This window comes from Mobula birostris, chromosome 9, assembly GCF_030028105.1.
Source record: "Mobula birostris isolate sMobBir1 chromosome 9, sMobBir1.hap1, whole genome shotgun sequence".
Classification (NCBI taxonomy): Eukaryota; Metazoa; Chordata; class Chondrichthyes; order Myliobatiformes; family Myliobatidae; genus Mobula; species Mobula birostris.
In genome coordinates, this window is record NC_092378.1 from 13,151,622 (window position 1) to 13,179,338 (window position 27,717).

The 27,717-nt window shown below is 40.3% G+C and overlaps 1 protein-coding gene across 1 annotated transcript in view; it reads left to right on the top strand.

Annotated features, from left to right (window-relative positions):
* The first annotated feature begins 337 nt into the window (after positions 1-337).
* The window catches only part of ppfia2 (PTPRF interacting protein alpha 2), a 349,121-nt gene continuing 321,741 nt past the window's right edge, over positions 338-27,717 (top strand). The window contains exon 1 of the mRNA XM_072269332.1: positions 338-577. Within this exon, the coding sequence (XP_072125433.1) occupies positions 338-577 (240 nt within the window). The remainder of the gene's footprint in view (positions 578-27,717) is intronic.

Sequence of the window (27,717 nt, forward strand, 5' to 3'; positions counted from 1 at the left end):
AGATCAAACCGTTGGCGGTGACGGCTGGAGTCGTCCCCCCCCCACTTCATATTTTCACCCGGTTTAATCGGTAAAGGATGTGAGCGGAGCATAACTTGGGGTGGCACTGCTCATCTGTGTTATATATACATAGAAGATAGTGAAAAGAGATTCAGGAGAGGAGAGGTGTCAGGGCGGTAAATGTCAGGAGCAGTGGCCGGCGTTCCCCCCCTGAACTACCGCGCGGGCTCCTATTTCGGTTTTTCTTTGCATTATTCTCTCTATTTTCCGCTGGAAGGTGGGTTTTTTTTTGTGTGTGTTTCTCACCTCGCCGCTGGCCTGAGAGACTCGGGGGACGATGATGTGCGAGGTGATGCCCACCATCAGCGAGGACACCCTCAGCCAGAGGGGCTCCCAGAGCAGCTCGGAGGACTCCAATTTCGAGCAGCTGATGGTCAACATGCTGGACGAACGCGACCGGCTGCTCGACACCCTCCGGGAGACCCAGGAGAGCCTGGCGCTGGCACAGGGCAAACTCCAGGATGTCATCTACGATAGGGACTCTCTGCAGCGCCAGCTCAACTCTGCATTGCCTCAGGTAGGAGCATCCGGCTTCTCAGAGTAAGGCTAAGATTTGCAAATCTGCACTCTTTCAACTGTCGAACCATCTTCTCTTCCTTTAAATGTTCTCTCTCTTCCCCCCCCCCCCCGCCCATGTGCTTAATCTGTTATTTACATCTGGGGATCTATCCGTATCACAGGTATATCAAAACTTTATTCCGAAATGTATTAATTTAACGAGAAGAATAAAAAAAACTACCAAAGCCGGCATGTGTTGCCTTTCCTTAACTAGCCTGGATTTGCCTTCTAGAACCACTGTAGTCCTTCAGGTGAATATACTCCACATTGTTGGGTGTAACATTTGAGAATTCACATATTGCCCCAGTGAGGGAATAGCAATATTTCTGAGGTAGAATGGTGTGTGATTTGGGGCAAACTTGCAGGAAATGGTGCTTCCATGCTCTTTTGCCCCAATCTTACTAGATATGGAGGTTCGAGGTTTGAGTTCCTGAGCATTGTTAAAACTAGCCGTATTCAAGTAGAGAGGATTCCAGCATCCATCTGACTTGTGATTTGCAGATGATAGAAAGCCACTGGAGTCAGGAGGTGTGTCACTCTTGTAGGATGCACAACTTCTGACCTCTTGTAGCTGCAATTTCTGGCCATTGTTAGCTTCAAGGCAATGTCTCATCAATAATAACGTTATTGAATCAGACTCTTCTATTGGAGAATGGCAATACCTGCCATTTGTGTTTTTCAAGCAATACTTTCCCCACCTTTTTATCTAGGTATTGTTACACTCAAGTATAAGGTATTTCATTATGTGAGCAGCTGAGAATGAAACTAAATATTGTGTAATTACAACAACCTCTCCTAGTGATGGAAAGAATGTTTTTGATGAAACAACGAATTATAGTTGGTTTGAAGAATTCCGGTAGCAGTATCTTTGGGCCAAAATAATGTGAATAACGAAAGGCCACCAAATGTTCTTTCATTCGCAGTTAGGTCTCCAACTAGTAGAGGTCTTTCCCTTTCATTCCTGTTGACTTAGTTTTTGCTATTGTACCTTGGTGAATGGTAAACAATGACATTTTTAAGCTTAAATTGTAGTTTTTTTGGATTATGAAATGTAGTTTCTACCGGCCTTTAAATATTTGATATTTTTTCACCCTAATCCAATATTTACTAAATGAACACTGCACACTTTCGAAAGTAATTTCAAAATATTTATTTATGGATAGATTGTGAATAATAAATATTGAATTAAATACAACTCTGAATTTATATTATTTAAAAACAATTGCAAATGTTAAACAATGATTTTCTTTTCTTTTTTATATGCGAAACTAGTAAATATTGGGTTGCTGTCCTTTAGGTTTTTCATGTCTGTTTCAAAGTAACTTTTCTAGAAATGAAATTTACATGTAGACCATATCATTAGAGAAGTTTTGCTACCTTTCTTGAGATTTTATTGTTTCACTGTCATTGGAGTATCTAAGTTCCTGTGAAGTGTAAATATGTAAATATTCAGAATTGAAATTTGTATTCACACCTTGAATGATTTAAAATAATCTATTGTCATTTTGAGATACTTAAGTATATTTGAAAAACAAACAGAATCAGTTATGTTTTATCTAAATTAGAAGTTAACATGATGGTCAGGAGGTTTAAAGAAAAAGACATTTGAAATGATGGCTAAGAGCAGTTTAAATTGGGCAATATTTGCATTTGAAATGTCAGATGTCCTATTAAATGATATCAATAAAATGCACAATTTTGATTCAGTACATATCCAGCAGATTCTTTTTGTTGAAACCAGGGTTTTGTATTGAAATTATTTAAAATAAATATTGATTGTAGCATATTTGTCTACTGTTTGGCTCTTGTGAGCCATACATTTCTTTCTAAGTCCTTCAATTCAATTTGTAAAATCTGTTGTTTTTTGGGGTGTCATATAGTCATCTTCCATATACAGGTTGCATTTGAAAAGATTATTTTCAAGCTGAATGTCATGGATGACCAAGATGATTGAACAGGATATGGTTGAAAAGGCATGTAGCACTGCTGATATTTCTTGGCAGTTTGGACTTCCTCTCCTCTCTGTTGTGTGGTTGTAGAATTCAGATCTGAGAGAATAGAATATCAAGAATTAGTGTGATAGTTTGAGAATAAGAGTTCTGTGCAAAATCTATAAATGGGTGCTTTCTGTCAAATTAACCATTAAATTTGTGAGCTACATGAGTCAGTCAAAGAAGGAAACTTATCTTCACTGAGTCTAGAGTCTGTTCTAATTCTTTTCTCCACACCGTTGTGACTGATTCTTAACTGCTGGCTGAAGTTGCTTACCATGCATATGAGTTCTATCAAGATGCTTTACCAGGATTGAAGGAGAAGGCTGTTTGCAAACTTCTCAGTATAATTTGGGATGGGCAAAAAATGCTGCCCTCCAATTAAAGCTTACATCCCGCAAATGAAGTTTTCAAGTGACAGCTTAATTATGGTGTCTGAATATGATGTTGCATTTGCACTCTTTCCATCAATCGTATTAATCTGATTTCAAAGGAATTGTGCCCTCTTTCATTTTTACATTCACTTTTCTTGGGTCTGTTCTCTAAACTGTCCATCTATTTGTCACATACAATTATCTAGAGCAACTGTATCTTTACTAATATTGTCTTAGTGTTCATTCATGAACAGCAATATGTTCTTTGTTATACTGGTTTTATGCTCAGGATTCAACATCAATAGAATCTGTCAAGTTACTTAGTTACTTCTATGGTAGATCAAAGATTGATGGTTACAGAAAACATATCAGATTTCATGGCTGCATACTGATTTCCATGGTAGATCCAATTCTGATAGCCACACAAAATCTAAGCAGTTTTATTTTCTAGTAGTCAAGTAGTCACTTCCCTGAAGAATGCACTCACTTGATTTAGCTGGCAAATTTTTTGGTCCCATTATGCTACAGGTGACCCAAAAATATGAGGTATGGAATGAAGTTCATTCCCATGGAGTGAATTTATGTGCACTGGAGAAAGAAAATAACTTCACATAAAATTTAATTTTTATTCTTCTTGCGTTTCTTGATGCCTGCGCAGATAACACAACTTTGCATTTTGAAAAATCGTGACGTGAGCAATTTTCTAGGAATGCAACACCCCATAATGTGGGGTTGCTTGTATTGTTGTATATGACATTCCCCCAAAATTTATAAACTGTCATAGTCATACTTTATAGATCCCGGGGGAAATTGGTTTTCGTTACAGTTGCACCATAAATAATTAAATATTTATAGAACCATAAATAGTTAAATAGTAGTATGTAAATTATGCCAAGAAATAAGTCCAGGACCAGCCTATTGGCTCAGGGTGTCTGACCCTCCAAGGGAGGAGTTGTAAAGTTTGATGGCTACAGGCAGGAATGACTTCCTATGTCGCTCTGTGCTGCATCTTGGAGGAAAGAGTCTCTGGCTGAATGTACTCCTGTGCCCACCCAGTACATTATGTAGTGGATGGGAGACATTGACCAAGATCGCATGCAACTTAGACAGCATCCTCTTTTCAGACACCACCGTGAGAGAGTCCAGTTCCATCCCTAGAACATCACTGGCCTTACGAATGAGTTTGTTGATTCTGTTAGTGTCTGCTACCCTCAGCCTGCTGCCCCAGCACACAACAGCAAACATGATAGCACTGGCCACCACGGACTCGTAGAACATCCTCAGCATCGTCCAGCAGATGTTAAAGGACCTCAGTCTCCTCAGGAAATAGAGACGGCTCTGACCCTTCCTGTAGACAGCCTCAGTGTTCTTTGACCAGTCCAATTTATTGTCAATTCATATCCCCAGGTATTCGTAATCCTGCGCCATGTCCACACTGACCCTCTGGATGGAAATAGAGGTCACCGGTACCTTAGCTCTCCTCAGGTCTACCACCAGCTCTTTATTCTTTTTCACATTAAGCTGCAGATAATTCTGCTCACACCATGTGTCAAAGTTTCCTACCATGGCCCTGTACTCAGCCTCATCTCCTGTGCTGATGCATCCGACTGTGGCAGAGTCATCAGAAAACTGCTGAAGATAAGACTCTGTGCAGTAGTTGAAGTCTGAGGTGTAAATGGTGAAGAGAAAGGGAGACAAAACTGCTCATGAAAACATGGCGGATAAGAGCTTAAAATTGCAAAAATCTAATCTTGAAGCCATGCCTCCTATACAGGATGTTCTTATCAGGGCAACGATTGTTAGAATATCAACACAATCTAGCCACTTTTGAATCATCTCACTTGATGTTTCTAAATGGTGGAGGTTATACATGCATTAAAAAGTTCAAGCAGAGTTGAAACATGGCACGGTTTGACTGATGATATCTCTCCCTCAAGGTAGACTTGTTACTTACTCATCAAAATGCTGTATTGAGAAGTTTATTTGCAAGTATACATTCAGGTCATTAGGTTTGTATATCTCTATGAATTATGAATGCCCTGCCTTTCTAATCTTTGTTTCTTTATAATTTCTTTACCACATCTTATTTAAGTAGCTTTCTTATCATGGATTTCACATTTGTACTATGAACAGTTGAAGGAAGAGAAATAGCAGCAGCTTAAAACCCCTGGACAACCTGCAGCTCTGCCTGTTGAAGGGCTGCTCACAGAAGATTTTACCCAGCAGAGTTGTTCTATAGTTTGATTCATGTTATTGGAAATTTCTGAAACGCATTACAGGAGAAGGCTGAGTATAAGTATGTAATCTTTTACTGAATTATTGAAGCTGTAGAATACACTGGAGATTATCTATATACTACTAAAACTCTCATATTCTGTTTTTCTGTTTGTGACCTCCAGTTAGCGCAAATAGTGGCATTTCAGCGGCACTATTTTTGGCTAAGTCGACTTAAAATGCACTAACTTACAGAATGCAGGTAAAGTTCAGGATTATACTGTATATTCGTATAAAATTGCTCAGTCGCCAAAATCAACAGCCCTGCTTTCATCTGAGAGCCGATATCAGCCATGATGGAAACCGCAATGCGACACCACGACGCATGCGCACGGCCAGCCTCAGAAGTGACTCATGATGCTCACAGCAGCGACATCAACCGGAGCAAAAGGGCAGGGTAGCTCTATTTCGAGCAGTCACATTCTGCTAATCACCATCAGCATGTGCAGGATTGGGACAGATCTAACTGAGACCCATCAATAAGACATAATTAAATCTTATTGTAATGACGTACTTCGAGATGCCCATCAAACACTTCACTACAGTCAAAGGATAGCGGTGACTGTATCACATCCATTTAGGAGAGCGCGGACCACATCATCAAGAATAATCAGCATCCTGGAGGCTTTGGTGATAACCACTGCTTCATATCTTCTGTCCAGCATTAGGGTAAAAAAAAAGTACGGTTATCCTAATTATGCCGCGTGGAAAGAGAAGGGGGACATTATGGTCAAGAGATGACGCCAAATGTCATCAGGAAGCAGCAAGGAGAGGGAGAGAACAAGAATCGGATGAGGCCAGGGACGCACGACTCCAGAATCAAACAGTCAGGACAAAAAAGATGAGAGAAGAAGAGACAGAGGAGGAGAGGCATGCATGTCTCCAAAATGACAACAACTGGCATAGAAGGAAGAGAGGCGAAGAGACAAAGGAGCTGAGAAATGCACATCTCCAGGATCAGAGACAAACAACAAACAGCAGAAGAGATGAAGAGACGGGGGATGAAAGGGCTGCACTGGTCTCCAGAATGCCAAAAACAGGCACAGGAGAAGGAGAGAGGAAGAGACAAAGGAGCAGAGAAATGCACGTCTCCAAGATCAGAGACAAAGAACAAACAACAGAAGGGATGAAGAGACGGTGGATGAAAGGACTGCACGTCTCCAGAATGACAACGAGAGGCACAAGGGTGGCAGATCAACCAGAAATGATGCCCTCAAAAGTGTCCTTTGTTAAACGAGGAGGAGCTACATTTGTCTTGCTACGCGTTGTTCTTTTTTAATAAACTGAGGTTTTCTTCTTCAATTTCCAAAGCAAAGCGATACCAGTAGCATTCAGGAAAATTTAATGTTCATTCTGGTCACATCAAACTGCACTACCCTTCTCTCAAAGGGTGCCCCAACGGGTCACCCCGTTGTCTAGTACTTTATTATAAATATGTCTCAGTCCTTTGTAAGAGATATAACCCTGAGTCCATTTTGCAAAACTGCATCAAGCCATTTTTATGTGAACATTTTTTGAGAGCAAACATTTGTAATAGATGCCAGTGACCAGAATTAATAAACTTTGAGATTTTTAACAGTAATGACTTCTCTTATGACTAGGGTTTCATTAACTGTACTTTAGTACCTGTTTGCTTATGACAACTAAAAAGACCACTGTATCATTGACCCAGGTCATGTATGATCTGTACAGAAAGAAAATAAGTCAATACAAATTCTGCTGTGCACCTTTGTGCACCCTCATTCCTCAGCTATCCTGGACAGTCACAGGATTGCTGTCCTGGGCAATGATACCAGTTTGAGCAATGAATATCTTCTGCAGTGTTATGTTTCACATGTTGCCAAGCTGGTTCCTAATATAGTGATGCTTAAATGTGAAATATTGTTGGTGTTTTTAATTGGTTGACTAGTATATTTTACTTATTTAACTTAGAGCAAACAGCAAAAAGAAAAATATGAACCTATAACATCTAATTTTAGTTCATTAGCTTTATTAGTCTCTGTAAAAAAAAATTAAACCAGAACACATTTATAAATTATACACAGAGGCCATCACTTTTGCCTGAATACTGATCTCTGAATAATATTTTAAATCTAGACATAAAAATTGTTCCAACTGAAAAGTGCTTTGCATGGGAAAAGAAATCTAACATGATTAAGTAGACGCTGACATGAACTTTATAATTCTGTTTAATAAGAATTAATCCATCATGACATTAATTGTATGTTAATAGAGCACTCCATTATAGGGGGTGTAAAAAATGTATCCATGGAACCAAAAATTGGTGCCCTACTCAATATCTTTTAATCAACATCACTAAAACAGATAGTCACATCAATACTAGTTGAGATTTCTGTGTGAAAATTGAATTACCCCTTTCCTCTGTATTATAATAGTGTCAACAAATTATTGCTGGTGAAGGACATGCTGATTATTTTGTGAATGGTGATGTCAAAATCACAACTATCTGTCTCAATACTTCATGAAATTGATGATAGCTACAAGATTCTCATGTATGCCCATTGAATGTGGAATTACAAAAGTTGCACTTTGTAATTTAACAAGTCAACATGAAGGTAAATGTGATTACGAAAATTTAGGACAATTCTTGCTGTTTGCAGAGTAAACATTTCAAAAGATACTGTACCAGGTCTGAGGAGAGACAAAGACTCCTTTTTCTATTGATTTTAATAAAAGGGAATGGCTGAAAAATATCTGGTTATAGATTATTAATTTGAAAAGACATTCATGGCTTAGTAATCTAAGTTGCCAGTAACAATACCAAATTTACTTAGCATACCAGCTTTATTAATCTGATACATGGCGCTGTTGGTGGGCTAGACATAAGTGAAATGCAAAACTCTGTGGATGCTGTAAATCTGAAATGAAAATGATTAGATCTTGTCTGATCCTCGACTGGTGATGAAACGTCTGCAAGCTAATTGTCAAGCTCAGCGAACGGCATAACATCAAATATATCTAGCATTTTCTGTTTACATTTCAGCATGTACATAGGGCTAATCAATGCAACAAACAATAAATCTGTTCTGTCACACTGCCAGGTATGTTAAGAATGGTTATGTATACACAATAATTAAGAACTTGCATTTATACTTGTGGCTTTTCAGAGTACTAGAGGGAACAACCTCTGGATTATGAAAAAACATTAAAAAGATCAAAAATGTTCTTCTGTTGCTTATTAAAGTATACAGTGATATTTTATTAATTGGCTTGCCTTATTTCAAATAATTGTCCGTACCTCACAAATAGTTTTTTCTTCAAGTACATAATCAAGCAGTGCATCACAAAAGATGAAAGCTAGCTGTGTGAAATCTGACATAGTGGAAATAGGTGTTTTTCCACTCTTGCTCTACGCTGCCACAGTGTATATATTGTTGAATGTTACTATTATAATGTAGCTCCTGTCTTGGTTTCTGGCATTTGGTGTTCATGCTCCTCATTATTTTCCAAACCAACTTTTTTATTTGCCGTGCAATATTTGCAAGGCATGTTTTCTGAATTATTATGACTGCATAGCTCTCAAAGGATTTTGCTTTGTGATGTGATCCATGTGATTGGTTTTGCAGTGTTTCAGACTCAATAAATTGCACTGAGGATGGTCTGCTTCTTCTAAAAGAATATAAAATATATCGCCCTCACTAATGTTACAATCCAGATTGATAATTCTCTTTGAATGCAAGCGATCCCTTTGACCCACAGGTTGAATTTCAGAAGAATATTTGGTGATTATAAACATCGCCATTTTATGATGTGAGAAGGTTTTCATGAGGAAGACAAGGGGTATTATCCACTGGCAAGGTGACCTTTTCTGGTAAGCCCTTTTGATTGCAGGTGTTCCTGAACATGAAGAACAAACTTTTTGTTATGACATTCTTTGAAAATGTCATAGTTTATCCTTGCAGATTTTTGACTAAAATAATCTGCTGGCATATTAGTGATTACACTTATTGCAAATAATTGTGTTTTCTTAGTTTTAGCAATCAGTGTTTGAGCTTGTGTGAGCCATGGCAGCAGCACAGTGCAATACATAACTTAAAAAAACTGGACAGCACATGAATATCAACATATGTTTACTGTGCTTGTGACTCAGGAGAATGTCATTTGATCTTTGATAAATATTTCCAACAATTTCTCATCCAGGCAGTGTACGATGTGCTTCTGAGCCCATCAAACCTGCACACGTGGGGCAAGGCAGAGTCATCTGCGTGCCCACTGTGCTCCAAGCGAGGAACCCTGTAGCACATCCTCAGCGGCTGCGTAAGGGCACTTGGTGAGGGATGGTACATGTGGAGGCATGATCAGGTCCTGAAGACCATCGCTGAAGCCGTCAGCGCAGGCGTTGAGTGGGCGAAGCGGTCCCAACCCTCCAAGCAGACCATTGCCTTTGTCAGAGTTGGGGAGCAGCCAATACCTGCCAAAAGAACATCTGCAGGCATTCTGACCTCTGCAAGGGACTGGCAGCTGTTGGTGGACCTCGAAGGGCAGCTTAAATTCCCCAACCATATCGCAGCCACCACTCTGCGACCAGACATTGTCCCAGTGTCTGAGTTGTGACGAGAATACACATAGATTAAGATGTTAGCTGGCCTGTGCTGGCACCAGTGGGATCAGCAGTTGGTCTGCCACCTGTCTTCAGGAGAGAGAGAGATAAGGAAAACAATGGAGCAGCATTTGGAGATGTTAATGAAGGGACGGGAGAGAGTAACGGAAGGAGCACTGTCAAGATCGGCTCCCCCTTTGAACCCTGAACTGTTTGAAGTGATGGACAGGCGATACCCCAGCAGGGAGATAAAAAGGGACAGGTTCGCTAAGGCAAGACACACACGACACCCCGAGGTAACGAGACCCTGGAAGTGGTGCGTCTCCCACAAGTCGGTGGGAAGTTTTTGGACGGCTGGTCGCGGGACAAGCCATAGATGCACAGGGTGGAAAGGCACGATCGGCGGGAACCTGGTGTGTGTCCACCCTTGCCTGGGTGCCGGGTTCACCGCAGAGAAGCGATCGTATCTGGAAACGGAGGGGTCACGGTTGGTGACCTCAGATGACATCACAAAGGGCTCGCACGAAAGCTGACTGCGAAGGTCTGTGTGTGGAAGCCATTTGAATATTCATTCGTTTTGCTGTCTCTCTCCTTCCCCCCCACTGTCTGCGAACTGAACTGAACTAAATTGAACTGAACTTTGCGTCACTTTGAAACTGGTCATTTACCCCTAGACAACAATAGAGCTTGATTGATCCTGTTACCTTAATTCTGTGTACATGTGTGTTTATCATTGCTGAACTGTTGCACTTATTATTCTTTTGATTAAAGTACTGTGTTGCTTGTTTCTTTAATAAAACTTTCTTAGTTCTAGTAATCCAGACTCCAACTGAGTGATCCATTTCTGCTGGTTTGGCAACCCAGTTACGGGATACGTAACATAAGTGGGGTTCTCGTCCGCGATTTTGAATGCTAAATTTGGGACGGAGTAAATTGATTGGGTCAAAATTCCCGAAAGAAAGAAAAGACAAACAGCAGAAATGGAGGCTGAGGAATTTATAAAGGTGCCGACCTTGGAGGCATTAGAGAATGCCAGGAAATCGGAATTGGTAGCTGTGGCCAAACGGTTGAATCTTGCTAAGGGGAAGTCGACAATGAGGAGAGAGGAGATACACAGAGCTATCGTAGAGCACTATGTATCTAAAGGTGTGTTTCCCCAAGGGGAGCTGGAGGTGGTGTCTATTGAAAAACCTGCTGGAGACGCGGTACAGGTGCAGCTTGAAAAACTGTGACTCGAGCACGAGTTCCAGTATGGCAGTTGGAGCGAGAAGAGAAAGAGAGGGACAGACAGTTGGAGCGAGAAGAGCAGGAGAGAGAGTTAGAAAGGCAAGAGAAACAGTTAGAAAGGCAGGAGAGAGAGTTAGAAAGGTGAGAGAGAGAGACAGTTGAAGCGAGAGGAGAAACAGAGGGAAAGGGAATTCGAGCTGGAGAAGTTAAGGATAAGGGCAGAGCAGGGGCCCGTGCCGAACCAAGGTGGAGGGTTCCGGGCAACCCAGGAGGTTAGGCTGGTTCCCCCATTTGACGAAAGCGACGTGGATCGGTACTTTCTCCATTTCGAAAAAGTTGCTACAAGTCAGGACTGGCCGAGGGATAAGTGGGCTGTTTTGCTTCAGAGTGTACTGAAAGGGAAAGCCCAACAAGCTTACTCAGCTTTGTCCGCGGAAGATGCCCAGAGGTATGAGGTGGTGAAAGAGGCCATCCTCAGGATTTATGAGTTGGTCCCGGAGGCATACCGGCAGAGGTTCCGGAATGCGAGGAAGCAGTGGGACCGCACGTATTTAGAGTTTGCCCGTGAGATGCAGACATATTGTGAGCGTTGGTGCACCTCGAAGGGGGTAGAGGGGGATTATGACAGACTGCTACAGCTGAACCTTTTCAATCTTTTTATTAATTTCAAAATATAGAAACAAAACATAGCAATAATACAAATAATATGAGATGTATTGTTACATTTAAAAAAAGAGTAATTGCAAAACCAAATAGTGAAAATTACCAAAACTCCCATACATGTAAAACTGATCACGGATAATATAAAGCAAAAAAAAAAGGAAAAAGACAAAAAAAGAAAAAAAACCCATCCCAAAAGAAAAAAAAACTAAACTAAACTAAAAGACTTGGGCAAAACTAACAACTTAAAAATGGAAAAGAAGAAAACCTCAGCGTCGACGCCTCCACTCCCCTCCAACAACAGTACAGAGAAATAAAACCAGGTTGGAAATGATCAAATTACATCAAATGAAAATGCTGAATAAATGGCCTCCAAATTTTTTCAAACTTAATAGAAGGGTCATAAACTGCACTTCTAATTTTCTCCAAATTCAGACACACCATAGTTTGTGAAAACCAATGAAATACTGTAGGAGGGTTGATCTCTTTCCAATTCAACAAGATGGACCTTCTAGCTATTAAAGTAAGAAATGCAATCATCCTTCGTGATGAAGAGGTTAAATTATTTGAGTCTATCATTGGTAATCCAAAGATAGCAGTAATTGGATGAGGTTGTAAGTCTAGATTTAGGACCGTTGAAATAATATCAAAAATATCTTTCCAATATTTCTCCAACAAGGGACATGACCAAAACATGTGAGTTAAAGAAGCAATCTCAGACTGGCATCTGTCACATATTGGATTAATGTAAGAGTAATAACGAGATAGTTTATCTTTGGACATATGAGCCCTGTGAACTACTTTAAACTATCAACCTATGCTTAGCACAAACAGAGGATGAATTCACCAACTGAAGAATTTTTTCCCATTTTTCAGTCGGTATATTAATCTCAAGTTCTCTTTCCCAGTCAGCTTTAATTTTATTAGAGGTATCAGGACATAAATTCATAATTATATTATATACAATTGCTATTACACCTTTCTGAGAAAGATTTAAGTCTAAGATGTTTTCCAAAGTGTCCATTGGATATGGGTGTGGAAAATTAGGAGAGACAGTAATTAAAAAGTTTCTAATCTGTAAATATCTAAAAAAGTGAGATCTGGGTAAGTTATATTTATCAGAAAGTTGATCAAAAGACATAAAACAGTTATCCAAAAATAAATCGCAAAAAGATATTATACCTTTGGTTTTCCAATCAAAGTAAGCTTGATCCATCATGGAAGATTGAAAAAGAAAATTTGATATAATGGGACTTGCTAGAATGAATTGATTAAACCCAAAAAATCTTCGGAATTGAAACCATATACGTAAAGTATGTTTAACTATTGGGTTATTCATTTGTTTATATGATTTAAAAGAAGTAAAAGGAAGTAAAGTTCCTAAAACCGAACCCAAGGAAAACCCTTGTAATGAATTAGATTCAAGATTTACCCAATGAGGGTTTAAAGATGCGTCCAAATCTTGTAGCCAGCTACAGCTGATCCTGATTGAGCAGTTTAAAGGTTGTGTCCCTGAGGGTATGAGACCCTACCTAGATGAGAAAGAGGCAGCCACGTTAGCCGCAACTGCTAAGTTAGCGGATGAGTATGCATTGACGCATAAAATGAAGTTTGCCCCGAGTAAAGGCTACCAGAAGGGTAGTCAGGACGGCGGGGAGAGTCCGCCAGAAAAGTCAGAAAGTAAGCCGGGGACTAGTGAGAAGGCTAAGGTAGACCAGGAGCAGTCTGGTAGGAAGCCTCCTGGGGTCGTCTGTTATAATTGCGGGAAAGTCGGACACTTTGCGTCCAGGTGCTTTGCCCCAAAGGAGGAGACGGGAAAAGGAAAAACGGTGATTTTGACTGGCTGTATCGAGCTGGTAAACGAACCGCTAGGGAAGGACAGGTCTGCCAAAGTTCAGGAAGGGCGCGAGAGGTTTATCTCGGCCGGATTGGTGTCAGTGAAGGAGGGGTTAAAACCAGTTCGAGTGCGGATCTGGAGAGACACGGGAGCGTGTCAGTCACTGATACTGAAGAGTGTATCAGAGTTTAGCTCAGAGACCCAGACTGGGGAGGTCAAGGTCAAAGGTATTGGGGAAGGGACAGAGGCAGTCCCTTTGCACCAGATACACTTACAAAGCAACCTGGTCTCTGGACTAGTCACGATCGGGGTGAGGCCTGAATTACCGATGAAAGGCGTGGAAGTCTTGCTCGGTAATGATGTCGCCGGGGGAATCGTGTTCCCAGTCGTGAGATTGACAGGTCAGCCTGCCAGCATTGAGGCCCTGCCCATGGACTCGCAGGTTCATTACGGGACTGCGGTAGTAAATTTAGCTGAGACGTTTCTGCCAGCCTTGTACGAGAAGGGGGTAGAAAGTGAAAAGAAGGAGTATAGTGAAACAAGAGGTAGTGAGGGAGCTGAGACAGACTTAGCATTAGCCAGGGAAGAATTTGTGCAGGCGCAGGAGCGAGACGAGGGGCTGATGGTTTTGGCCGACACAGCTCCCTCTGACGCAGAATTAACAAGGGAACCAGTAGGCTATTGTGTGGAGGAGGAAGTGCTAAGGAAGAAAGGGAAACCAAGTACCGTACCCGCAGATGAGGAATGGGGGGTGGTGCAAAAGAGTTATGGGGATGAGATTTTTAACCTGGCCCACAAGGTACCCCCTGGTGGACATTTTGCGGTGCTGGAGGAAACAGTTGGTGGAATCATGAAAGAGGTTTACCGGCTGCCCAGGAGGAAGGATGTTATTGATCATGGCAGACGCGAACTGAGATGGTCACAGGCTTTTGATATGCTAACAAACCTAGTCGGTGTTAGCGCGGAAATCAATGAAGCTAGGGTCCCCCTGATAAGAGAAAAAAAACATTTTGAAAAGATGAGTATGGTATCGACCAGATGGGAGAAGGCTATTGTTTCGGCCAGCTCTGCTGATAAGGTCTCTCCCTTAATCCCCGAACAAAGCGACTCTTTAGGAGAAGTAATTAAACGACTCGCACACGTGTGTTTGATTGTCCCGAGGCGATGCAAAGAACTGGGACGTTGGGTGGTGTCTGTTAGACTAGGTCAGCCTAGCGAGCAACAGTCCTATAGAATGAGTAATTCAGTGACGAAAGGGCTGACGAACACAGAGGTGTGTATTAGCGATGTAATACGGCTGTCTGAAGCCAGCTTGATAGTGAACCTTGGAAAAAAATGAGTTCGGCCATACGAAGGTCACTTACCTGGGAATTGTGGTGACACAAGGGCAGCTGGCAGCGATGCAAGCTAAAGTGCGGGCTATCTCTGACATTCCAACCCCGACAGACAAGAGGGCCCTCAGAAGGCTCTTGGAGATGGTGGGGTACTGTAGGAAGTTTTGCAATAACTCTGCGGTTACTACCCCTCCCCCTCCTACTAAGCCCTTGCGAGAGAAAACTAAGTCGGAATGGGACGACCCCTGTTATTGTGGTCCAGGACGAAACCAAATGAGAGGTTACATCGATCGCAATTCATCAGTGTTTTTGGCCACTATGAAGTTTGCTAAGTTGGAGCCTGGTCTAAGGGATTATTAATAACACATATAAAAGGAACAGAAAATGTGATGGCTGACTGTCTGTCAGGTGTTGACAACTTCAAATTCGCTGTATTAGCCAAATAGCTGATAAAGATGTGTATTTGTGTGTATCAAATAATGTATTCATGTTTGTAATTTTTACCCTGGTAAAAATCCTTAAAGGGGGGGGGGGGAAGTGTGACGAGAATACACATAGATTAAGATGTTAGCTGGCCTGTGCTGGCACCAGTGGGATCAGCAGTTGGTCTGCCACCTGTCTTCAGGAGAGAGAGAGATAAGGAAAACAATGGAGCAGCATTTGGAGATGTTAATGAAGGGACGGGAGAGAGTAACGGAAGGAGAGCTGTCAAGATCGGCTCCCCCTTTGAACCCTGAACTGTTTGAAGTGATGGACAGGCAATACCCCAGCAGGGGGATGAAAAGGGACAGGTTCGCTAAGGCAAGACACACACGACACCCTGAGTTAATGAGACCCTGGAAGCGGTGCGTCTCCCACAAGTTGGTGGGAAGTTTTTGTACGGCTGGTCGCGGGACAAGCCATAGACGCACAGGGTAGAAAGGCACGATTGGCGGGAACCTGGTGTGTGTCCACCCTTGCCTGGGTGCCGGGTTCACCGCAGAGAAGTGATCGTATCTGGAAACGGAGGGGTCACGGTCGGTGACCTCAGATGACACCACAAAGGGCTCGCACGAAAGCTGACTGCGGAGGTCTGTGTGTGGAAGCCGTTTGAATATTCATTCGTTTTGCTCTCTCTCTCCTTCTCCCCACTGTCTGCGAACTGAACTGAACTAAATTGAACTGAACTTTGTGTCACTTTGAAACTGGTCATTTACCCCTAGACAACGATAGAGCTTGATTGATCCTGTTACCTTAATTCTGTGTACATGTGTGTTTATCATTGCTGAACTGTTGCACTTATTATCCTTTTGATTAAAGTACTGTGTTGCTTGTTTCTTTAATAAAACTTTCTTAGTTCTAGTAATCCAGACTCCAACTGAGTGATCCATTTCTGCTGGTTTGGCAACCCAGTTACAGGGTACGTAACAGAGTCTACTAAGCAAGTGGTGCTGCTGGAGCTGACAGTCCCATGGGAAGATAGCTTGGAAGAAGCCTTTGAAAGGAAGCTCTCCAAGTACACAGGACTGGTCAGTAACTGTCAGCAGGCTGGATAGAGAGCGAGGTGTCTCCCAGTGGAGGTTGGTTGTAGGGGATTCGTAGCCCGTTCTTTAGTTAGAGCCTTCAGCATTTTGGGCATTGAGGGAGAGAGGAAGGGGAGAGCCATCCGCAGTACCACCGATGCGGCAGAGAGGGCCTCAAGATGGCTGTGGCTCAAAAGAGGGGAGCCATGGAGTCATAAGTAGCTAGCCATCTGAACACAAGCTGGGGTCTGATCAGCCCCGGCTGGGTCACCTGGAGGAGGTTGTATGATATTGAAAGACCCGAAACACCTGATGATTCCAGGAACATCACTGAAGATGTGTCCAGAAGCATCAATAGATGTATGTACACAACAACAAAGTCTGATATTATTTGTATTATAAATCTTTCTGGTTGCAACTTTTTTTTTCAATGTATGTGATGAATTTTTGCCAGAAACCATGAACTATTTGCTGATTATCAGCATTTATCATCTCCCCTTGAATGTGGTTTTCTTGATGCCATGGTTTTAAACTGTCACCTATCCAAGCGGATGAGTAGATACAAAAACTAAATTGCAAAGAGCTGGGTATGCTGTAAGTCCAAAGTCTGGTCAAATGGGTTGTCTTTTTAAAAAGAATGGAAGCTGAAAATGGCAAAAACAGTCCTTTAGTAGAGAACCTTTGTGGAGAGAGGAAGACTGGAGTTAAAGCCTTGGGTTAATAAAACCCAAGATCAACCTGAAATATTAACTCCATTATGCTCTCCAAGAATGTTGCCTGACCTGCTGCCAATTCCTTGTAAGTTACTGTCATCTTTTTTTATTGGAGATACTACTTGATGTCCATATCAGTTAAGCAATTGCACTTGCTGTTGTTCTCTGAATTATGATCCATTTGTTCACTTATTTCATATCAGAATCATGGTTAATATTACTGGCATATGTTGTGAGGTTTGGTGTTTTGCAACAGCAAACAACGAATGTATATAATATATAAACTTAAGTAAGTAGTGCAGAAAGAGAGTAAATACAAAATAGATGAGGTAGTGTTCATAGGTTCATTGTCCATTCAGGTAATTAATGGTAGTGGAGAAGTTTTTCCTGAAATGTGGGTGTCTGTCTTCTACTGAGGCTACTTTTTCTTCTCAAATACAAGTTTTTTTCAGTGCTTAAAAACACATTTTTGATCCCATGTTATGGCAATAAATGAACTATATGTTGACCAGCAATGTGATGTAACAGGACTTTATTCAGCACAAGCAGACGTGTAGAGATCTAGTGGAAAAATCTTCCTGGACTCAAAATACTCTTTCAGTAAAAGATAAAAACAGGTGATTTGTTATGCTTTCACTAGTTCAATTATTTTGAGTATGATGACATGGTTCTGTAGAATTATAGCTGTACATTCTGATCAGATCTTTAAATGGTAAGACCAGTTATGAATATTCAAGCACATTTTTTTTGTGACAGGCTAGATCATTTTAATATTCTGAAAGCTTTGATGACTACACCCAAATATATAAGTCATTCTTTTACTATAGTATTATGAGCGATGCCTCTCAAGGTATCCAAACACCCCAAGTATTCAATGACAGAACAAGTATCATATTTGAAGTGCCAAGAGGCAAGATAACCAATCTGGAACCTGCCTTAATCTCATTCTTTTGTTTACTTGTAGTACAATCAATATTCCCCTACTGTCTGTGCATTTGGCCAGTGTATTTCTGAATGTTTTATGGTTATGCCAGTTTACAAATATCACTGGATGCTATCTTAATTAAGAATTTTTTTTTACAAGTGTCAAGTGATTGCCTTCTCAGTTTTCAAAGTGATCTATTGAGTGGCCACTTGTTATGAAATGCAGTCTTTCAGTTCACTAATAGTGGTGTTATTCATGGAATTGTCCTTGTAATTTAAAAACTCATCACTGCTTGTGGGTTACATTTGAAAGCAGCTGAAGACTACTTCCTGTTTGTAGTTTTGGCCACAGTGCCTTGAAAAAGTATTCAACAAGTTAACATAATTGAGAATTACAATCAGAGAGCTTGATCAATATACTTGCAAAATTTTATTTGTAAATATCATGCTACTTTTTTCACAGTAGAGCCCAAAAACAGGGAAACTCTAAAGTGTGAAAATCTAAAAATTCAGGGACTGAAATGTTAGCAGTTCAGAAGTACTCATCCCCCTTTGCTCAGTACTTTGTTGAACCATCTCTCGTTATTACAGCCAGTAGACCTTTGGATAAGATTCTATTAGGTTTGTATAACTTGATGGAGGAAGATTTTCTCATTCCTCCAAGCAAAATTGTTCAAGCTGTGCTAGGTTAGTTGGAGAGCAGCAACGGACAGCAATCTTTTGCTAGAGATGTTCGATTGGGTTAAGGTCAGGACTCTGGGCCACTCAAGGACATTGATTTTCATCATTTAAAGCCACTCCATGGTTGCCCTCACAGTGTTCTTTGGGTCGGTGTTCTGCTGAAAGATGAACTTCCTCCCCAGTTTAAGCTTTCTGACAAGGGCTAGCAGGTGTTTATCCAAGATCTCTCTGTATTTAGCAGCCTTCATCTTCCCATCAATCCTGACCAGATTTTCAATCCCTGCCACTGAAAAGCATCCCCATTGCATGATGTTACCTCCACCATATTTCACAGTAGGAATGCTGTTACCTGGGTAATACACAGTACTAGATTTATGCCACATGTACCGCTTTGTGCTGAGGCCATGAAGTTCTACTTTAGTCTCATTCAACCACAAGACCTTCTTCCATGTCTTTACAGTATCTTCTAAGTGATGCTTTGCAAAGTCTTTATGGGACATCATGCTTTTTTCAGCCAGGGTTTCTTCCTTGCCACTCTTTCATAAATACCCTTTTTATACAAAGCTTAAGAGATTGTGGAGGTATGAAATTCATCTATATTTGCAGCCACTGACTTCTGCAGCTCACTTAGAGTGACTGTTGGCGTCACAGTAGTATCTCTTAACTGGCTTTCTTCTCTGGTGACTAAATTTAGAGGAGTGGCCTGACCTAGGCAGTGTAGCCGTGGTTTCGTATTGTTTCCACTTTTTCACCATGAACTGTACTAAGCTCCAAGGCATGTTCAGTGCCTTTTAGATGGTCTTGTATCCTTCCCCAGATTTGTGCTTCTGTTATCATTTCCCTGACTTGTCTTGAATACTCTTTTGTCTTTATTTTGATTGGTCTTTTGAAAATCTACTGGACCTTACAGAGAGAAGGGGTATTTATTATGAATTCATTGAAAACAGGTGATCCTCAAATTTTGTACAACAAATTGGGTGATTTGGTAAGGTAGGAAAATTAGCATAGTAATTATAAAGGAGATGAACTCTCTTTCAGCCTTGCAATTTTGTTTTTTAATTTTTAGTAAACTATTGACAGATTTTGGAATTTTTCTTTTGATTTGACACGATACACAATGTTTTGTAAATTAGCTCAAAAATCCTACAATATATTTTGAATTTAGAAAATGAGACTTAAAATGTGAAAATAGTTGTGGGGACTGAATACTTTTTCAAGGCACAATATCATTTTCTTGTATTATTATTCCTACTATTCCTTAATTAAAAGGCAGATCTACACAGTAATACTGACTCTCCAGGACATCATATACTGTATGCTTCAAAGGTTTAAACGCTACTGTTTATGTACATTCACTGTAGCTATATTAACTGTATTCTTGCAATATGCTCAAAAATTGGGTTTTTAAATTTTTGAAAGCCTCTTTAAACCTGAAAATGTGGTCTTTTTACACAAGTAGCATGATAATTTGAAATTTAAAAAGAGTAGCCAGAAGCAAAATTAGACAAAAAATCAGTAGCAGAGAGGAATGTGGGGAGAGAATTGTAAGTTTTATGAAGACACATCTGGTAAGGAGATTAAAGAATATTAGAGAAATTTACAGAGATCAAATTGTGTGTAAGAGCAGATTTGAGAAATAAGGAAACTAGGAGTTATTCCAACATAACAAATTAAATGGCTGATGCAAGATGGAAACAGGGTTGAGACTGCATATGCTGGAATCTCGAGCACCACGAAGTGCTGGAGGAACTCAGTAGGTCAGGCAGTGTGTATGGAGGGAAATGGGCAATCAAAGTTTTGGTCAGTAGCTTTCATCTAGATTGGAAAGAATGGAGATAGCCAGTATAAAAAGGAGGGAATGATTGGAGCAAAAGCTGAAGATGATGGGTGGATCCTGATGAGAGTGTTGAAAGGCAGATGAGGGAGAGCGAGAGAGGGAATGATGACCGAGGCTCAGACATCCACCTCTGAATGTTGCTTTATGCATTTGGATTTTAGCTAACAGAGTAGTTGAGTTTGGAAATAATGAAAATGAGGAAAGAGATTTCAGTAGCAGATGTATTGAGCCATACAGCAAAATAAAGCTGAGAAATCAAGCAGTATACTGAAGTATAATTGGAGTAGTTGGTGGTGGAGGTTGGGATATATACTAGAAGAAATTATTAATGACCTGTTTAAATTCTAAAGCCAAATGAGCTTGCAGTGAACAGGTGGATATTCTGTGTTTCAGAGCAAAATAATGGTGGGATCCTAATTGCATCACAATAGCTGTTTTAGATCACTTGAATTGCCTTGTTTGGCCATCTAGTTGTAGTGAAATGGAAATGACAGTAAGTTTGCAGTTTATTATTAGTAATTTAAGTACATTTCTCATTCTGATTACTGTCTTTGCAACATTAGTGGCATAGCATGTTTGTAGATTAAAACTGGTCAGTGAGTTTCTGCTAGTCATCTCTCACGGACTTCTGGCTTGAACGGTTAAAGTCACAATGCTGGGAGGATTTTGGGAGGTGAATGGGTGCAAATAGCATATCGTTTGACTGAAGTTGATGTTGATATTTCAAATCTGGAAACTTTTATCTGTGTTCTGAAAAACTGTTAGACTTCTCCATCACACCATCTGAGTCAGCATGCATGTCTTCATGATTGTATGTAGCAGTTTTATTTGAAGTTTTTGTTATGTTTACTAGTCCGTGAAACTATTTAAGGGTAAAGAGAAAATGGCATGGTTGGTGATGATTGTGATTAGTTTGATACTAGCTGGAGCTTAAAGAATCAAGCTGCACAACTGTGCATTTTTCAGAGGGTCATAAGGAACAATTATTGGCTAAGGCCACTATCTCCTGTGTTAACATTCAGTCCTGTGAGATCTTTAATATATGGTGCTCATAAACATGTTGTTCTAGCTGCAATGAAAGCAGAATGTCGAATGTTCCTCTTCCGATTTTACTCCTTTGCCTGTAGAGAACCAAAGTGACTTCTAGAAAGGAAGATGCATATGCATGAGAACTTTTAGCTTGTTTTGCAGATGCTGAAAAGAAGCAAGGGGAAAACAGAACCTGTGATGTATAGAAAATAAAATTGGTTCGTATCATGGGAAGTGAAGAATTTGAAGCTGAAAAGCTAGCAAATGAGAAGTGAAATTTGAGGGTTATGAAGTGAGCAAGCAAGAGTAGGATTGTGTTTGTCATGAAAATGAAATGTGGCAGTAGTTGTAATGGAAGCGAGGTATCGTATAAGGTGACTGGATACTTGTTTGAAGGATGCAATGAAAGAGGTAAATATTGGTGATAAGGGTGCACAGTTGTTGTTGCGAAATTCCTGTTCTTACGAAATGAATGATGTGCTGTTTGTGCTGGACTGAAGGATGGTGATCTGAGAGTTGATAACTCAGCAGTTTTGCATTTGGCCCAAGTGCCTTGCATCAGTCCACTAAGAACACCCTAGAGAAAACTGTTCTGCAAGCTCTTGCAGGAGATACTAACCTGCTTTAAGTAAGCCTCTGGCATGTCAGCCAGAGATAGGTTTCTAGGAGCATAAGGGAAATCTGGTGGGAATTCTTCTGAAAAGGTAATGATGAGATTGGTGTACTTAGACATCCAGTAGCTGCTTTTGATTGTGTGGTGTAGATTTTGAATTGACATCTCAGCTCACTCAGCAAAAACTGACCTAAGCTTAAAATTCTGAGGTATTCCATTTGATTCCTGATGACCTGAAGTGATAGTCAAAGTATTGTAATTGCAGTCAACTATTGTTCTTAGTCTTGTGCCTTGGTATGTTTCCAGTCAGGATAATGTTATTTGTACCTCTGGATCAAGTTTAGACATTGAGTTTAGTCTCTCCCACGTGTATAAGATCCCTATCTCGGAAATCTAAGGAGCCCCTGTAGCTTCTCTCAACATACAAGTGCAATTGAACACACAGCAGTTTCTATACAAGATCATGATAAACAAAAATATCCATGTACTAGTTATAGTTCTATTGAAGCTTAAAATCAATCATGCTGAACAATTTTTATGCTTATTACAACAGAGGTCCAATAATTTGCTTTAACAAATATCCAACAATGTTTTTTGAGTAATTGAAGTGCGTTCTGTTTTTATTTCAGACTTGCAACATTTTTTTCTCTCTAAGCTGAGTGTTCATTTTACATTTATTTGCTATGATTTAATGAGGCCTTTGCCCGTTTAGTTTCTATAAAATTTAGTTCTGTAACTTGCTGTAAGTGTAAGCTAGAAGCATTGGAGTGAATTAACAATACAGAGACTGAGACAGAATCGTAAATGAAATTTGGTGAATTAAGTGGCAAATACACAAAAGAGAAGAGCAAAATAATGATTGGATTTAGTAAAGTGCAAAAGTTGTCAGAAAGGAAAAGTGCAAATATGAGTTTTCCATCTTATCTCTCAAGTAAAGCCTGAAAGAATAAGACTGAAAATAGTTGATTTTTCAGTATCTGAGAATCTGCTTGGCTGAATTAAAACCAGAATTAAAGGAATGTGTTCATTCAATGGGGAAAAATGAGTTTTATGATGAATCTAGTTCATATTTATTACTGAGGTATAGGAACAATGTCATTCAATATATTGGACTGTGCAGTGGTTAATTTACCTAATTAACAATCCCAAAGTCGAGTACATATATGCACAAGTGCGATTAAAAAAACTTGCAGCAGCATCACAGGCACATAGCATCATGTAAGCAGCATTCACAAGAAGTACATAAATTATACACAATTTTTACAAGAAAGAACATAATTAGAACAAAAAGATCACACAAGTCTGTTTTAGTGCACAATGATTAAAGTGGTCATAGTGTTGTTAGACTAGTTATTTGAGCTTTTCTCATTGGTTCAAGAACCCAATGCTGAAGAGAAGTACCTGTTCTCGAACCTGTTCTTGCACTTCAGACTTTGTATGTCCTGCTTGATGGTAGCTGAAAAGATGGCATGGCCTGATGGTGGGGATCTCTGATGATGGATGTTGTCTTCCTGAGGCAGTGCCTCCTATAGATACTACCATTGGTCAGGGGGGGACGTTCCCCTACTCTCTGATTTTTACCTTTTTTTGTATTGAATTACCATACCAGACCATTATGCCACAATACATCTGTAGAAACTAGAGTGCTTGGTGAAAAGCTGAACCTGTTGAGAAAGTAAAGACTCTGGCGCTTTTTCCTTATGATTGTATCTGTGTGCTGGGCCCAGGACAAGTCATCCAATATGTTTACACCCAGGAATTAAAAGTTGCTGACTCTCTCCCCTGCTAATTTTCCCCAAAGTAGATTGGCACATGTTCACCTTCCTTCCCCTTTCTAAAACTGACAATCCACTCTTTAGTTTTGCTGACACTGATTGAAAGGTGGTTGCTGTGGCACTACTCAAACAGGTGTCTTATTTCGCTCTAGTAAGCTTGACTCATTGTTGCTTATGATTCATCCAACAACATTAGTGTTATCAGCAAGTTTGAGGATGGCATTGGAGCTGTGCTTAGCCACACAGTCATGTGTGTATTGAGAGTAGAGCAGGGGCTAAGCACACCTAGAGTGCACTTGTATTGATAGTTGCTGAGGTCTGCTGATCAGTATGTTGAGTATCCAGCTGCAGAAGGTATAGAGTCCCAGGTCTCGAAGCTTGATGAGTTTGGATGAGATGTTTGTGTTGCACACTGAGCTTAATGAACAGCAGATTGATGTATGAGTTCCTATTGTCCAGATGGTCCAGAACAGAGTGAAAAGAAATCACATCAGCTATTGACTTGTGGTGGTACCTAGGATTGTATTGGAGTGGATCTAGGGTTATCTCTGAGGATGGAGTTGATTCACACCATAATCACCTTCTTAAAGTACTTCATTACAGTTGATGTAAGCTTTTCCAGGTTGTAGTCATAGAGACAGGTCACCTTGCTCTTCTTGGGTATAAATATATGGCTTTAAGAGACATCCAGGAATGTTAGTTCATGTCCTTTAATGGGCAGCTGATGAATTTAAATTCACTTAAATGATTTTTGATATATTAAATAAAAAAACTGGTTTCAGTCATAGAGATAATTGATTAATGGATTATAGTTGTAAAATCACTCATTTATATTGAATCAAGAATAAAGATAAAACCTAGTGATGACGACTAGTGTTGACACCAAAACTGGCGTCGACTTAAGTAGTGAAGTTGGTCACATCAAAGTCTTGTATAACTCCAATGACCTTACAAAATCTCCCTCACAAAACATTTGGGGCTTATGACTAAAGAAGAAGAGCTGCTTAACAATTAGTTAAGCAACAACTTAACAGTCATATTTTCACCCTGATGATACACATCAACATTTTCAGTGGCAGTGCTAAATGGCTTAGAATTGGAATAGAACAGGTTATCCTTAAAACATCTGGATCATCATTAGCAACAGAATTGCCTTCCATCATATTCTGTTACTTTATGGTGTATTTGAACAATAATCAAGCCAGGGAGTTGGCCCAAGTCAATAACAAGTACCATGCATACCTAAAACTGAGGTCCCAACCTGAGAATGTACATGCATGCTAAACAGAAAAAAAATATGCAATGGACAGGACTTGGTGTTCCCACAGCAGGTCATTATCAAAGGTCCATAGACTTAAATCTAAATTTGAATTCTAGTGGATCCAGGGACTCCAAGAGTATTCCCATCCTCAATGATTGGAGTGTGCCAATATGCGAATGCCAAAAGCAAAGGTGGAGTACTTACCAGAAGTGATGAAAGGACCAACCTTCTTGGCATACTGCTAAGGTCCTACAGTCACAAATCAATCTTTTTCCTATTTTATTCACTCAAAGTCATGTCAAGAAACAGCTGGAAGTAATAGCAAAGTAGTAGGACTAGAAAGCGTTCCTATTGTTGTGCTTAAAAATTGATTCTCAGAATTGGGGTGCGCCTCTAGCCAAGTAGTAACAAAAGTTGACATATACCTGACAATATGAAAAACTGCCCAGATATGACCTGGCCATGAAAAACAGAACAAATATATTCCAGCAAATGGGTCTCCTCTTGATCACCAGTAAAATGTTGAAAAGTATTGGCAATGTTGCGATCAAATGGTGCTTACTCAGAAGTAACTTGTTCACTGATGCCGCGTTTTCATTTCACCAGGACTAATAGGTTTTGGACTGTATTATGATCGTGTTACGAACATGTCTGAAAGAATTGAAATCCTGAAGTTAGGTGAGTGTCAATGACTTGACAATAACTTGACTGAGCATGGCCTCAAGGAGCTCTGGTAAAACTGAAGTCAATATACATCAAAGAGTTTGGAGTCGCAGCACATTCAAAAGAAGGTCATTATGATTCTTCAGAGTTGCCTCTTTTGGCCCTTGGAAACTGCAGCATGAGCTCTTGCTCATGTCCTGGACTTACTATTTTCATCAGTGACCATATTTTTCTAGTATCAGTGGGAATGTTTGCTGATGCTCGCGGAAGCATTGATTCCATATTCTACTGTTAGATAATGAAGCTTTTTTTTGGTTGCAGCAAGGCCATGACAACACTTAGGCAGGGACTGGTAAATGATAAGTAATGTTTTACTCATTCCCAAACCAAGAAGCACCAGATGGTGTAAAATTGAAATAAAGGCAGGCAATGCCAGAAGTGCTTAGAGATCAGGTTGTATTAGTGGGTAGAAAAGCCAAGGAATTGTTTTAATTTAATGTACTTTCATCAGAATTAGAAAAATACAGAAAATGGATATGTTTTAAATTGCAGAGTGAGGAAGAGAGGAGAGAACAAGTATGGATTTCATGATAAAATGGATGACACATATTGGTGTTGGCTGAGAAGAGGTGGTGAGACTTACTGATGTCAGTAAACGTGTCTGGAGGAAGTGTAAGTTGACAGAAATAATTGAGAACAGAGGAGTGAAAAAATCCATGAAAAGTTTTCAAATTCTGAGGAGCAATATTTAGTAATCTAGAATAAAGGAGTATGCAGGAAAGGCCTAAAGGGTTGGGCACTATCTTGTGAAAGGGAAAATTGAGTTAAATGTTACAGATAGGGGGCTCAGTATTGCACCTAGGCAGATACGGAACAGCAGCAAAAACTTGTCTTGCACGTCATCAATACAGATTGAGGTAGCACAAGTTAAAACAATAACAGTGCAGAATAAAGTGCTACCGTACAGAGAAAGCGCAGTGCAAATGGGCAGTGAAGTGGAAGGTTACAAAAAGATTAGATTGTGAGGTCAAGAGTCCATCTTATCGTACTAACATACCTGGGCAGGAGTTGAAATTTTGCTAGTTTAACTAACATTAGGGTTCGACAAAATAGTGTAAGAGCCAAAACAGAGTGGTCAAAGAGGGAATGCAGTCTCACATGCGAAGTGACAATTCTATACCAAACTTGAATTACTGAAGGATATTTAACAGCTACAACAGAGCTTGAATGCTCTCACTTCCTACAAAGTGAAACCAAACAACACAAGTGACAACAAGGTCTAAGTGTCATAAGCGACAACAAGGTTTCACATCCAGATGTGCTCAGTGCCTTTTATGTTTGCTTTGACTGCCAGAACATGGAGGGACCTTCATTTATTCCCATAGCCCTGACAACCCTATGATTTCAGTCTCTGAGGGCAACATGAGAGCATCCTTCTGAAGAGTGACCTATGGAAAGCATCTGACCCAGACCAAATACCTGGCCAGCACTAAAGACTTGTGCTGCTCAACTGCTTGGAGTGTTCACTAATAACTTTAACCTCTCACTATGGAAATCTGATGTACCCACCTGCTTCATGCAGGCTTCAATTATACCAGTGTCTAAGAAGAACATGGTACCTTTCCTCGATGACTATCGCCCAGTAGCACTCACATCCATTGGGATGAAGTGCTTTCAGAAGTTGGTACTAATACATATCCACTCCTGTCTGAGGAGTGAGTTGGATGCGCTCCAATTAGAGCAACAGGTCAACAGCAGATGCCATTTCATTGTTTTTTCACTGAACCCTGGAACAAATGGACAGAGAATATTCCTTGATCAGGATGCTCCTCATTGACTACAG